General features: G+C 35.8%; 1 protein-coding gene across 4 annotated transcripts in view; it reads right to left on the minus strand.

The window, feature by feature from the left end:
- Nucleotides 1-212: 212 nt before the first annotated feature.
- ATP2B1 (ATPase plasma membrane Ca2+ transporting 1) overlaps nt 213-14173 on the minus strand; it is a 132098-nt gene continuing 118137 nt past the window's right edge. The window contains exons 19-22 of one of the 4 annotated variants that reach the window (XM_045465175.1): nt 11005-11112; nt 8910-9092; nt 8438-8524; nt 213-3456 (exon numbers count right to left, since the gene is read on the minus strand). In XM_045465175.1, coding sequence (XP_045321131.1) covers nt 3145-3456; nt 8438-8524; nt 8910-9092; nt 11005-11112 — 690 coding nt within the window. In that variant the 3' untranslated portion in view covers nt 213-3144. Of the gene's footprint in view, nt 3457-8372; nt 8525-8909; nt 9093-11004; nt 11113-14173 lie in introns of all 4 variants that reach the window. The other 3 variants (XM_045465177.1, XM_045465178.1, XM_045465176.1) reach the window with 3 other exon arrangements.

The raw sequence follows: 14173 nt of genomic DNA on the forward strand, positions 1-14173 counted from the left end.
ATGGGTAGAAGAGTTAAGGACAAGATACCCACTTTCGGTCTAGGGGCAAGGTCATGTGTATTAGAATATCGATTCCATTGTAACACAACCACAACATTTCAAGTACATTACAGCATTTTCATTAACCAGATTTTCAAAATTTCAAGTAGAAAAAAGTAATTCCAAAATATGATGTTCTGATCAGTTCCAATATTCAAAAAGTTCAGTCCCCATTCAGAAACAGATAAACAGTATATTTATTAAATGAGTTAAGACAAATAAACTTTACAAATAGACAAATAATAAAAGGCTCAGTGGCTAAAATAGATGGTAAGCATCATTGAAAGAAATCAACACCATCACGGTATCTCAGTTGGCTTACACGTGTAAAAAGAAATTTTCAAAGAGCAATTTCACAGAAATGAAGCCAGTTTTTTTTCTTATAAACAAATCATCATTTCTTGGTTCAAAACTGACATCTGTTATGAAAATTACCATATCACATATTTGTAAGATGACAAGGAGTAACTCATCTTCAAAGTGCAAGTAAGTCTATTTACAACCACAAAAAAGGCAATGATGAGGAGAAAAGGAGTTTTAAAAAATATACAAAGATTAAAAACATTTGGGATGCAAAATTAAACAATTTTTTGGTTAGAGGATAAAAGAGAAAAAGTGATTGAATTACAGATGCTGATTTCAGCTATACATACTATATAATGGGATCCAAGATCTTGAACAGCTTGCTTGCATTTTTTTTCTACTTACATAATGCTCTGGAAATTTCTGGTAGAAATTACAGTGTCTCAAAGAGAGAAATACACACTAAGCATGTCTTGCTACTAATTCATGGATGTCATAAGACCCGTTTATGGATTAGAGTTGGTGTAAAAAGCCATTGCCTTGAGTTGAAAAATGAATACTGTAAGAGCTCAATACAAATCCTCCAAAGCACATGCACGTCTAAATCTTTTGGTAATTACATTCATATTTAAGCATAACCAAAATAAAAAAGAAAACTAAAAACATTTCCCTTTTCTCTATTCCCTATGCCTTGTAGGCTCTCCAGTTGCTAGGGTCAATTTTTAGAGTTGAAAGGGTTCTTCGAGATAGTCTAGTCCACCACCCTCATTTAGGGTAAATGATTTTCCCAAGGTCATGCAGCACGTTAATGGCAAAACCAAGACTAGAAACCAGGCTGTGACTCCTAGCCTCGTATGCTTTCCAGCATATCATGCTACCTCTTTTTACAGTATGATTCACTATAAATACCTGATGAATAAATGTACAGTTACAAATGCTGACAGAGCCAATGTGTTTCTAAGACTTGCAGAGGATTACTGCAAAGGATTGATGGAGAGAAAAAGATTTTCCTCCACCCACCAAAAATATCAAGCACCGTCAAACTAAACGCTTCTTTGCTAGGTCAGCATGCTCAGATGTCATAGTCCTCGTAAACTTTATGTCAGCCTGAGGATTGTATACCTGGTGAAATCTGGGCCCTAACACAACGCCAGTTCCTAAAAGGTAAAGACAGAGGCAAAAAAGGGGAGAAGGTAGACAAAAGAAACAAAGACTTAAAGAACCCAATTGGCTTAGAGATAGGCATTCATTCCAGTATATGGTTTACTGTTATATCTAAGTATGTATGTTTTAGGACCTTTTTCCACCTTTTCATATAAATCTCATTTTACCTAATTTGTTATTTGGCCACTTACAAATTAAAATAAATGTATCAAAGATAATGGTGATAATTATTATTTTCTTAGACTGTGAGACTATTTTAGACAAACTAAATTCAATGAGGAACATGTCAAATGGTGATTCTATTAGATTACCACTGGGGATCTATACCACAAGCGGTATTTCATGGGGCTGTTACCATCTTGAAATTCATTCCAATTGTGGTTAAAGAGAACAGACTGATGTACCATATATGCAGAATTAAGTAAAGAAGCTGCAATTTCTTTTTAAAAAAACATTGCCGTGTATTTATTTAATAAAAGGGCATATTTATGTTTACAAACAAGTTTCAAAAACAAAAGGAAAAACACGTATGCTTCCACCTGTTAACCTTTTTCAAAATGCCAACAGCCCTCATGCTGTATGAAGGTTTCTAAGGATTTATTAGAAAAATCAATACAGTTCACTCACAGTTCACCAAGACATCACTGAACTAACATGTTTAGACAAAAACAAAAAGGACTAAGGTTCTCTTGTAGTTTGATAGTTTGATTTAATTTGATTTGCCTGAAATAACAAAAGCATTTCAAGCATCTTTCATTATGTAGTTGATGTCCCACATTAAACAATCTACTAAATTCTGAACAAAGGTTATTAGCAAGTTTTCAAAAATTTTAAAAATTAAACAGTTGTTTCAAAACCATTAAGTAGTAAATGTATTTAAGAAACTAATTAGGACAGATGCCATAACTTCATTAAACACCACTGCTCATGTTTTTTTGTTTTGTTTTGTTTTGTTTTTTTGTTTTTTTTTTAAACAAAGCATTAGTGTTATCTATTTGGCTATTAGTATTAGCAATTTATCTACAATATTTAACAAGGTAAATTGTAGGCAAAAATTTAGTACAGTTTCAATAGAAACACCCCTTTTTGTTTTCCTGAAAATACAGCAGTATTTGAAGGACTAATTTTTCTCTGCATCAGTTATAAGGAAGCTTCCCATCTATGAACAGGAACAAAAAAAGTATCTACAAACCTTGTAAACAGATCTGTATCATTTATAAACATAAATAATCCAAATTATTAACAGCCAACAGCAGAAATTAAAGTATCAATTCAATGATCCAGGGTTTTGCTCGCTGTACCCTCCCCCTCTCCCATCAAGGACTGAGATAAACTAACGCTCTGCTAATACACTGTTCAGGACCATTCTTAGGTACTACTGATGATCCACAGGTCAGCATATGCTGAGTTTACTGTTTATCTGTCAGTTCGTTTCTCCCACCCCCCAAAAAGCACCCTCAGTCTGGCAGAAAGCTTTGCTTTTTTTTTTTTAAAAAAATAAATCTACATTCGTACAAGTGTGTCTTCTGTTGAAGTCCAAAGACAAGAATACGATCTTGTCCATCACAATATGTGAAAAGACCCAGTTTCAATTTGTTTCTTTACAATGCAGCTAGTGTGTTAACATTCAGCTTACAATCAGAGTGATGTTTCCAAACTATGTAGTGGGCTTCCTGGGGATGAAGAGGTAGCAGACTTGTTCATTTCTATTGTAAGGTGAATCCCGCTGTCAACAGCATTGTTATTTTTGTTGGGAGAGGGTGGAGGACTGGAGTTACGTTTTGTAGGAGCATCATCTTCAGCATCAGTGTCATCAATAAGGGGGATATGAGGCTCTGAATCTTCTATCCTAAACTCAGGATGTGTCATAAAGTTGTGAATCGAACTTCTTGATTCCGGTTTTTCTAACCCTTCGTATAAAGAACTACGAAATGCATTCACCACTCGAATCTGTAAATATCAGAAAACATAGAAAGATGTCAGTATGCTATTTGCTTAATTTAAAAATGGTTCATTTATGAGTTTGAATCCACAAACAGCTAGGTATGAGTGAATCATATTTGCATGTAATGCAGTGGGACTTGCAATACACTGTAAAAAAAATGAATATTTTAGTAGGACACTACAGAACAACAAAACCACATACGCTAAGAATTAAGAGTTACAGAATTCAAAGTAATACTGACTGAGAAAATCTCATGGTCACTGGCTAAAAATTTAATAGCCATTTTATAGGACTTTTTTTCCCTAAGAAAACAAACACAAACAAACAAACAAAACAAAAACTTAATCATACACAAGCTTTAGCTGAGTTTTAAAATTAAAAAAAAAATGTAATTTTTGAAAACAATTCAAGTAAGTTAAACAAAGTCAAGCACAGAGGGTTACTATTTATCATGCTAGGAATTAGGGGGTCACCGACTATGAAAAAGCCAAGCAAATATAAGCTGAATGCCACAATGAACTCACATCTACCCCACTAGTCCATTAATTAAAAAATAAAAATAAAGACAAAACCCAAATAAATATCTATAAAATGCCATTAAACAGCTATAAATATTTGAGTATATGCCATTTGTCTATAAAGCATTAGTATTTTTCTCTATAATAGATTAAAACATAAATCACTTTATATACTACAGTTCACTGGAAATAGATTTAAAACAAAACCAAAACCCTCTGGCATTCTTCTATAAACAACTCCGCAGTAAGACACAAAACTTTTTGGTATTTTTGCCCCTAAACAAACAGCCCAACAATTCACCCTCCTTCTTAGAAGTCTGCTGTATACGTGAAAAAAGGTTAATGGGTAATTAACTTAAAAACACTGTTGTACACACTGACATTAGGTCTCATTTACCCACGTCATACAGATTTTCAAAACAAAAAAAGGGACAAAATCCAAACAGTTGAGCATCTACTAAACATCAATCCAAATACAGTGTTTACTTTTGCATGGATTCTAATGAATCCTGTTTAGTAATGAAGACATCATTTACTCAAATGTTAAGAGAAATCACTAACATCAACCTTCATCAGAATCATCTCATATGACAATGATAATGAAAAAAATTAATGAATTTCTTCAAATGAACATTTGAATGTATTTTTAGAACAGGGAACAGGGGTGCCTGTGTGGCTCAGTTGGTTAAGTGCCCGACTTCAGTTCAGGTCATGATCTCACAGCTCGTGAATTCGAGCCCTGTGTCAGGCTCTGTGCTGACACCTCAGAGACTGAAGCCTGCTTCAGATTCTGTGTGTCTCTCTCTCTGTCCCTCTCCCACTCATGCTCTGTCTCTCTCTCTCTCAAATATAAATAACCATTAAAAAAAAAAAGTAACAGATTTATGTCCACTTCTTTTTTTAATTGTATATATCTAAGATGTACAAATTGATGATCTGATATACATATATACACTGTGAAATAATCATGATGGACAGTCAAGCTAATTAACATAATACATCCCTACACACTCTTATCATTTGTGTGTGTGTGTGTGTGTGTGTGTGTGTGTGTGTGTGTAAGAGTCTATCCTCTTAGCACATTTCAGGTATAGAAGTATTGTTACCTACAGTCACCATGCTATACATTACATCTCCAAAACTTACTGGTCTTACATAACTGAAACTTTGTACCCCTTGATAAACAGTTCCGTATCTCTCCCTACCCCTAACTGCCATTCTACTCTCCATTTCTATGCGTTTGACTATTTTAGACTCCCATTTCCAGGAATTTATCCAGAGGATTAAAATCAGGATCTTGAAGAGATACCTGCATTCCTATATTGCAGCATTATTTACAATAGGCAAGATACGGAAGCAACCTAAATGTCCACTGACAGTTGAACAGATAAAGAGAATGTGGCATATACATATAAGGAAATATTATTCAGCCTTGAAAAGGGAATTCTGTCATTTGTAACTACATATGGTAAGTTCTGATTAAAACATCATCTCTCCTCCCAGTTGTCTTCTCTCATTTACCAAGCCCTGTCTGCTGGAGGCTGCTTTACCTCTTGTTCATTTAGCTCTTATACACAGAAAGAAGATAGCATGGTAAAGTGAAGAATACAGAGGTGAAAGGTCTGGGTGTGAATTCCAGCTGGGCCACCTCCTAGCTGAGGGATGCTGGACAAACCTATTTCCTCAACTATAAAATGGGAAATAATAATGGCACCTACCTTACAGAGTTGTTACGGGAGATTAGTTAGTTAATACATGAACAAATTCAGAACAGTGTTAGCTCACAAGTAGCAATGTCATGTCAGGGCTTTTCAAACTTTAATGTGCATGCAAAGCACCTGCGGGTCTTGTTAAAATGCAGATTCTGATTCAGGAGGGGCTCTCAGTGGATCTGATATTTAATGTAAAGTCTGCAACACAACTCTACAGAAATATGGTAAAGATAGCACATCTAAGGTCATATGACACCCTCCAAATGAAGAGCCAGTTATTCAAAATTTTGCTGAATAAAAATGAATATATACCACCCGCAAGATGAATTTGTCTAGGAAGTTTAACATGAAGTTAATCATGCAGAAACAATTAGACAAATCCAGAATGTAGGATAAGGCAACTGGCCTTGTTTCTTCCAAAAGGTCAAGGTCATAAAAAAAAAAAAAAAGAAAAAAAAAAGGAGAGACAAAATGGATCAAAAATGCTATATACTATAGGACATTGCAGGGACAACTGGAGAAATCCGAATAGGACTGTACATGACACAATGGCCATCAATGTTAAAGTTCCTGGATGTGATAATACAGTATGATTACATAGCACACTTATTTTTAGGAGGTATATGCTAAAGTATTACGAGATGAAATGTCAGGATATCTGCCACTTACTTTCAAATGGTTCACAAAAAATGTATATACCAATATGTAGACAGATATATACTACTAATGTATAGACAGATAAAGCAGACATTACAAAGTATTAAGAGTAGTAAATTCAGGTGACGGGTATTCATGTATTAATCTTTCCAATTATCTGTCAGTTTGAAGGTTTTCAAATATAAAATTTTGAGGGGTGGAGGTCCTTCAGGATAAAGTCTCATTTTGCATCCTTCTTACAAGATATACACAGACCCTAACCCCTACCTTCCATTCCAGTGTCATCATTCCAGTGTCATCTTAGCACCCGTCCCTGAGGCCCACTTTCCTCAACTGGCAAATTTCTATTAAGGGTCAGCTTGGGAGAATTTCTTTCAGGTAATTTTTCCTGACTTCCCAGGGTGGGTTAAGGACCCGGCTGTAATAGTCCATGTTTCGTTGCCATGTAGAAACACATTTGTTTCCTATACTAGATTGCAAAGTCTGGTGGTTCTAGCACACAGCCCTGGCATATGGTAGGCCTTCCACAGGTGTTTACAGATCACAACTAAAGAAACATGAATTAACAGTAGGGGATGACAGGGCGAGTGGTAATAAGCCCTCAAAAGCCAGGATGATGTGAAATCCATAAATACAGGGAAGGAGGGATGCAACCAACACTAGCTGTCCTAGGCATAACGCCAGGCAATTTACATACACCATTTCATTTAGGTAGGTGCAGACCTGGGGTAATTTTTAAAAGCGAGTCCTATCTGTGGATGTATGTAAATTTAACATCCTGTCTAACTTTACAGGGTGGTCTGTCCTTGGAGTACTTGGACAAGCCACTTAAACCTCAAGTCAGTTTTCACATCTGCAAAATGGGGATAGTTCCTGTTCTTCCTGTTTTCCAACACTGCCGAAAGTGACAAATGAAAATTACTTAAGCAAACTGAACAAACAGGCACTGTGTAAACCGTCCTCCTTAAAATAGCACTCTTTTCTTCTTCAGCTCATCGCCTGTCTAGCTTTTTCGTTCTTCCTAATCTTTAACTGGCGGAGGACCAAATGGAAGAGATAGGTCTCTGCCCAAATACGAGATTAAGCATAAGTATTTTCAGCTGATTTTGGGGATGGGTTGAATGGTGGGGTGAGCTTTATATCTTTAGTGCCTCCAATATTCTTAGAATTCACCATGAAATCAAGACTCTAATGCATAGTAAAGATGATAGAGATTAAAAGGCTTTTGGGGAATTTGCCATTTATTAAAAACCTGAAAGAAAATGCATTTTTCTAGTCAATTAATGGAAATCATGACATGTAATGGTTTAAGAATTGATCAATGGTACACCTTCCTACTTCCTTGGAAAACTTAATGGAACATTTCTTACCCAGGATAAAATTTTCATTAAACTGATTATATAAATGAAAAAAAGATACCCATAAATGCCACAAAACTTTGAAGCTTATACAGGGACCCCTTCTCAAAAATAAACAAACAAGTAAATAAATAAATTCAAAGCAATGCCACAAAGTCTGGACTAAGAAGGTAAGCAACTGGCTGGATACTGAGATCTTTTCTTCAGGGTACTAACTTAACTTTGCAAACCAAACAAGATAAAAGTCAAAATGTTAGATTAATATTTAGCTTTAAAAATGTAAATTCTTGGTTCTGTTAGAGCAGTTTCAAATCACATGCTTTTGGGAACCATGCAGTATGAACATGTTTAAAGGCATATACTCAAAAATTTATAGTAGTTTCACAAATTCTAAGCTACAATTTTATTCCCCATATTAACTATCAGAGTTAGCACAGAGACAAGCTCACAGATTTCATATCTAATCTTTGGTTGCAACTGTTCCACCTGTTAGCTAGCCCTCTAAGAAATAAAACAACAACAACGACAACACTTTGAGGTCTCAATCCACTTTACGAAAAGAAAGCTTTATGAAAAGCCTGAACAATGAATTTAAACATTAAGGAGAAAATGAGAAACGTTAGGTGTGTGAAGTAGGAAATGTTAATTTCATGCACTTAGGAACACACACTCACACCCCACAGTAGTAGAAGCAGTAGAAGAGGAAAACACTACATGTGTAGGGGTAGAAATATTTGTTACATCATGATGCTGGCTGGCGATGGAGGGTTGCCGCCTTAGAGCCCCCTGAATGGAACTTCCACTCTGGAAAGCATTCACTACATCCATCTGCAAGGAATCAGAGATTGTGACAGCTTGCTCAGCAAGAGAGAGAGAGAACAAGAGAAAGGACCATTCCATCTATCAACATATAAAAAGTAAAGAAAAAGGCACTTTTTACAGAGCAGATAAATAGGCAAGAGTAGCATTTTGAGATGAAGGGGGGAAAAAAGCTAGGAAAAAAGGAGCTGAGGGGCATATAGACACATTCCTTCACGATGAGTTAAAACTTTCACTCATTCCAGGCACCAGTATTATTTTTCAAAAGAATAAGTTTTGTGGGTTGGGAAGGCTAGAAAGGAAGTTAAGGAGGGCATTCAAACCTCCTCCCCAGGTCTAAAAGCCCTTGGCCCCCACTCCCATCACTGCTCCTACCTCTCTACCAGGCCCATACCTGCGTCTGGATTCTGTTCAGACCTCTAAACCACAAGATCTGGCCGCGCCGCAACTCCCTTTCAGCATGGTCAATCTCTTCCACGTCCTCTGCTAGCTCCTCCTCAGGTATTTCTTCCTTTTGTGTTCCATGACCAGCTTCTTTTAGGAATTTTAAGCGGCTAGTTGGAATTGTTGAAATAAGCTACAACACAGGGGAAAGAACTTAGAAATAAATCAAAACCGAGTAAAATTAAACCAATCAACTGTAATACAAAAGGCACGAAAAGTTGCGAGTGTGGCCCACTATCGTCACCGACGGAGCAATGAGATCCTGTCCATCAGGCTTTGTTTCTCAGAACAATAAAATGCTCTCTCCTTAGCTCCACAGAAGATTTAAGTTTGAAAAGTAAAAAGTTTTCCTGAGTGGAAATAACCTGATTATAGCTTTCTTATTTTAAGAAAGACATTCAAGACAGTAAAATACACAGACACGCCCTGACCTATATATATTAAGTTCATATTAATTATATTTATTTCAAATAAAAGAAAAATGGCAAGTAGTCTTACTGGATGCAAAACAAGTTCATGTTTCATTAGTGCAGGAAGAGTTCAATGAAAAGAAACATACCCAAATCAAAAAATCTTCAAGGTTAAACTGAAAATAGTTTTTCTGTTTATTAAATGCATCTATTTTTACAAAATGAAGCTCTTTAAAACTGGATTAATACTGATTTATCATGACACCAACAGGAACAGATGCCCCAGGAAACACAAAGAGCATAAAAAACAGTAATAAGGATGTATTAACTTGTAAGTATTAATAGCCACTAAGTGCTTAAGGAAGTCTGGATTATCGGGGGGAAACAAGCATGCGGCCAAAATCAGAGCTGCTTGAAGAGCTTCAAGTCCAACCACCTCATTTCACAGAGGTGCTGGAACAGACTCAGACACATAAGACCTAAGGTCTCCTGACAACCAAAAGCAGTGCTCTTTCTACGGCGGCACACGTAAAATCAATAGACGACATCAACCAAAGCCAGCAACCGGTCCCTGTTGGGTATGTTGGCTGTACTGAACTTCCTCTTCCTGAAATGAGCCAGATGTTTTGGGAGGTTGTGGGGTTCTGTTTTGCCTATGAGGAACATTATGAAATAACTAAAAAGGTAATCAAAAAAGAAAGGAGGCCCAGGTATGGATCCTACTTATAAGAAGATCTCTATTAATGAGTAATGCAACAGGAGTAAGAAGAGAAACCCCAGAACCTAGAAACATAATTAAGAAAAAGGTGAGATAAAGGCACATGAAGATTGAGTTAAGTTTCAGTAAAACCTGGATATTTACTTAGACTGACTTGCAGAACAATAAATTAGGTCACACAAGTTACACACCACAGCCTAATCGTTTATGGAAATGTTAGTACAGACTATCAGTTACTTTTACAGTAATGGTAACGGACTTAAAATGAACAGGGAACACACACCACTGCCACTTATCGTTTTTAAAAAAATGACAGGCATTTGTAAGCTGCTTATACCAAGGATGAAATAGATCTCATTTTTCAGGTATTGTATTTTATATGTATATTGTCAAAGCCAATCAATCCAAATAACTGAAAATGTCATTTTGTGGCCCATTTATCCAGGTACCATTATTTTTACAGAAGTATCCTCTAAATGAACTGAAATTCAAGCTTTTTCCTTAACTGTATTTTGGATTAAATTACATAACAAAATGATGAAAAGTCCAGTAAAAACATTTACTCTGACAATGCAAAAATAGGTCATAGAGCAAAAGATAGAGATATTAGCATCTAAACCAGTTATAAATACATCATCTTAATAATGGTTATAAACCTTGCTCTAACGAACAAATTAAAAAAAATAGGTAAGAAATTTAAAGTTTTATTATATTGGCATAACCATAACAAACAATAATAACATATGAGAACAAATATTACATTTAAAAAACCCTCATGCCCCCGAATGCCCTTTCATGATCTAGAATGGCAACTACTTAGAATTAAGTAACAGAACTGATTAAAGAAAATACATACTGGAAATTAAAAAAAAAAAAAAATCACTTCAGGTTTCAACATAAAATGATGAGCTTTTTACCTGGCCCCAGAGTAACGTTCCCATTCCTAGGAATATTGACCATAGCCACTGTTCTATTGAAAGTTCTGAACAACTGAAAGGTTTTCCACCAAACTGCACAATTATTATCTGGAGGAATAATCAAGAGTAAATTTATTTAAATCTTTTAAACTTTACATTTCATATACTTCAAAAATTACCCAAATTTGTATCCTTTAAAACTCAAGCTGAGTAACGATTATTCTGATGGTGACAGGCATTATCATATTCACAGCTGAAAATAAGACAAATGAAAATAAATTAAAATCTCTCTGCTGAAAATTTTAAATGCATGTATATTTCATGTTTAAATTATGTTCGGTAAAAACTAAAAAAAACCCAAAAAACACCTAACCAGGAAAGATAACTTTACACTATTTCTGGTATGATCGAAGTAACTATGTGCCCTTGTGTTTAGTATAATTCTTTGCATAATTTTAGTGTATTTTTGTGGAAAAGACCACAAACTATGAAAAGCGAACATAATATCCAATCTTGTTTTCCTCCTCCACAGCTGTTCATTCTTTGTTCACATTTAGATGTCAGGACAAACATGAATAGTAAGAGAGGACAAGCAACTTGCAAAGTTCCATGAAATACATGCTTATTTAGGTGGTGAATCCTCAGAAATTTGGTCTCCCTTATAAAGGGACAGAAGTCTAATGATCTGCATGAATAAAATCCTTAATCCAGTGCTTATGCTGCTCTCCTTATTTTAAAGGAATATTAAGAATTAAATATCAATATTCACCTTCTCGTGAGTCTGACAGGCTTCTCTTTCATATGGCAGTTAGTAGCTACCAAATATTGAAATTAAAAGGAATCAACTTGGTATTAACATTTTTAAATGTTTCAAGTTACGCATTCCATTCTTTATAGCTGTACTTGATCCCAAATTCAAGTGATATGTGTTTGTCAATTCCACTGTTCTTCAAAATCAAGACTATTTGTATACTTTAAAAATAGATTTCTTTTTTTTTTTTTTCCAGCAGCCCAACCAGTCAATTATAACTGACCTGGCAATCTTGCTTGGATTTTAATAGAGATATCTAACTAAAATAATTTTCTTTCATAAACTGAAAGCTCAATATTTATTTGTGGGTTTTCTATTTTTTTAAAAATTTGAACTTTATCTTTTGGTATAATAAGGATGTGAAAAACATATTAAGATGTTGGGCAAACAATCAACAATTAATATGATTGGACTGATTTAATTTTGTAGTTTCAGATTTTTTAAATTTTTATTTATTTTTTGAGAAAGAAAGAGAGACAGAGTGTAAACAGGGGAGGGGCAGGCAGAGAGGGAGACAAAGAATCCAAAGCAAGCTCTAGGCTCTGAGCTGTCAGCACAGAGCCCGATGCAGGGCTCGAACTCACAGACTGTGAGATCCATGACCTGAGCTAAGTTGGATGCTTAACTGACTGAGCCACCCAGGTGCCCTGGACTGATTTCATTTTGTGAGAAATAATCTTTCATTTTCGAGTTGTAAGGAATAAAACTGAATAGTTGTAGCATTTACTTCTAAGAGCAAGAGACTAAGTTTCCACATATTCCTCAATATATGCCTTACTTAGATTAACAAAATACTACAGAACTGTGTAATTGTGCACTGAAGCATTTTCTAAATGTGTGCTGAGGGAGCCTTGAATTAGGTGTTATCTAAATTTAGAAGTAGCTGGTTTAAAAATATTTTTTTTAATGTTTATTTTTGAGAGAGAGAGAGACAGAGACAAAACCTGAGTGGGGGAGGGGCAGGAAAAAAGGGAGACACAAAATCCAAAGCAGGCTCCAGGCTCTGAGCTGTCAGCACATTGCCTGACATGGGGCTGGAACCCACAAACTGTGAGATCATGACCTGAGCTGAAGTCGGACACTTAAGTGACTGAGCCATCCAGGGGCCCCTGGATTATTTTTTAAAACTTTTTTAATCTATATTTGAGAGAGAGAGGGGCAGAGAAAGAGAGAGGGAGACACAGAATCTGAAGCAGGTGCCAGGCTCTGAGTTGTCAGCACAGAGCCTGACTCGGAGCTCAAACCAGGAACCGTGAGATCATGACCTGAGCTGAAGTTGGATGCTCAACTGACTGACCCACCCAGGCAACACTAGAAGTAGCTGGATTAAACAGAGGTCAACAAGTTCCTTAACTGTAGGATTTCCCAAAGACTTTGAACTGTTAATTAAAAAAAAAAAAAGGAAAAAAAAAATGCTGCGGACATTTGGGTAATTTTCCCTTCCAAGCACTAAGCTCAGAGCTTCTTCACATGCATGGTCTCTCTTAATGATTCAGTAATTCTGTGATGTGACCCAATTATTATCCTCCCCATTTCAGAGATGAAGCAACTGCAGCTTGTCAAGGTCACACAATTACTAAGAGGCAATGACCTGACTCCACGACTAAGTGACTCCCAAGTTTGTACTTGTAACTACTGTGTTCTATTGTTTGAAGAAACTCCAAGGGGGCGCCTGGGTGGCTCAGTTGGCTGAGCATCCCATTCTTGACTTCAGCTCAGGTCACGATCTCACGATTCCCGAGTTTGGGCCCTGTGTTGGGCTCTGCGCTGACAGTGTGACACCTACTTGGGTTTCTTTCTCTCCCTCCCTCTCTGCCCTTCCGCAGCTTGTGTGTGCGGCCTCTCAAAATAAATAAATAAATAAATGAATGAATGAATGAATAAATAAATAAATAAATAACCTTAAAAAAAAAAAAAAAAAAAGAAACTCCAAGAGGTAAATAGGCAATATTTCCTTAACTTCTCTAAGGGTGTAAGAGGAACTAAAGGAACCAATGTTTCATGAGACATATTTTGAAAACACTGATTGTTTTAATTGCTACAAAGTAGAAGAGAGACAAAATATTTACAAAGAACTAAGGATTATTCTATACTTCATGACCTGTCCAAAAAAAAAAAAAAAAAAAAAAGAGAAGAAAAATCAGCTAGTAAATAAAAAGAGACAGAAATTAAATTTAATACAATTTATAAGGTGAACTCTTCAAGTACCTCAGCTCTACGATCAAGATTTTGGCTAGACTATCTGTGTAAATCAACGGCCATGTTTTCCTACCCAGCTGAAACTGTCCACAAAAATGCTAATCAAAGTGCTGATCCATGATAAGAAGATAAGGAACAGGCACCAAAGTACAAATCAAT

Source organism: Leopardus geoffroyi, chromosome B4 (genome assembly GCF_018350155.1).
Source record: "Leopardus geoffroyi isolate Oge1 chromosome B4, O.geoffroyi_Oge1_pat1.0, whole genome shotgun sequence".
NCBI lineage: Eukaryota > Metazoa > Chordata > Mammalia > Carnivora > Felidae > Leopardus > Leopardus geoffroyi.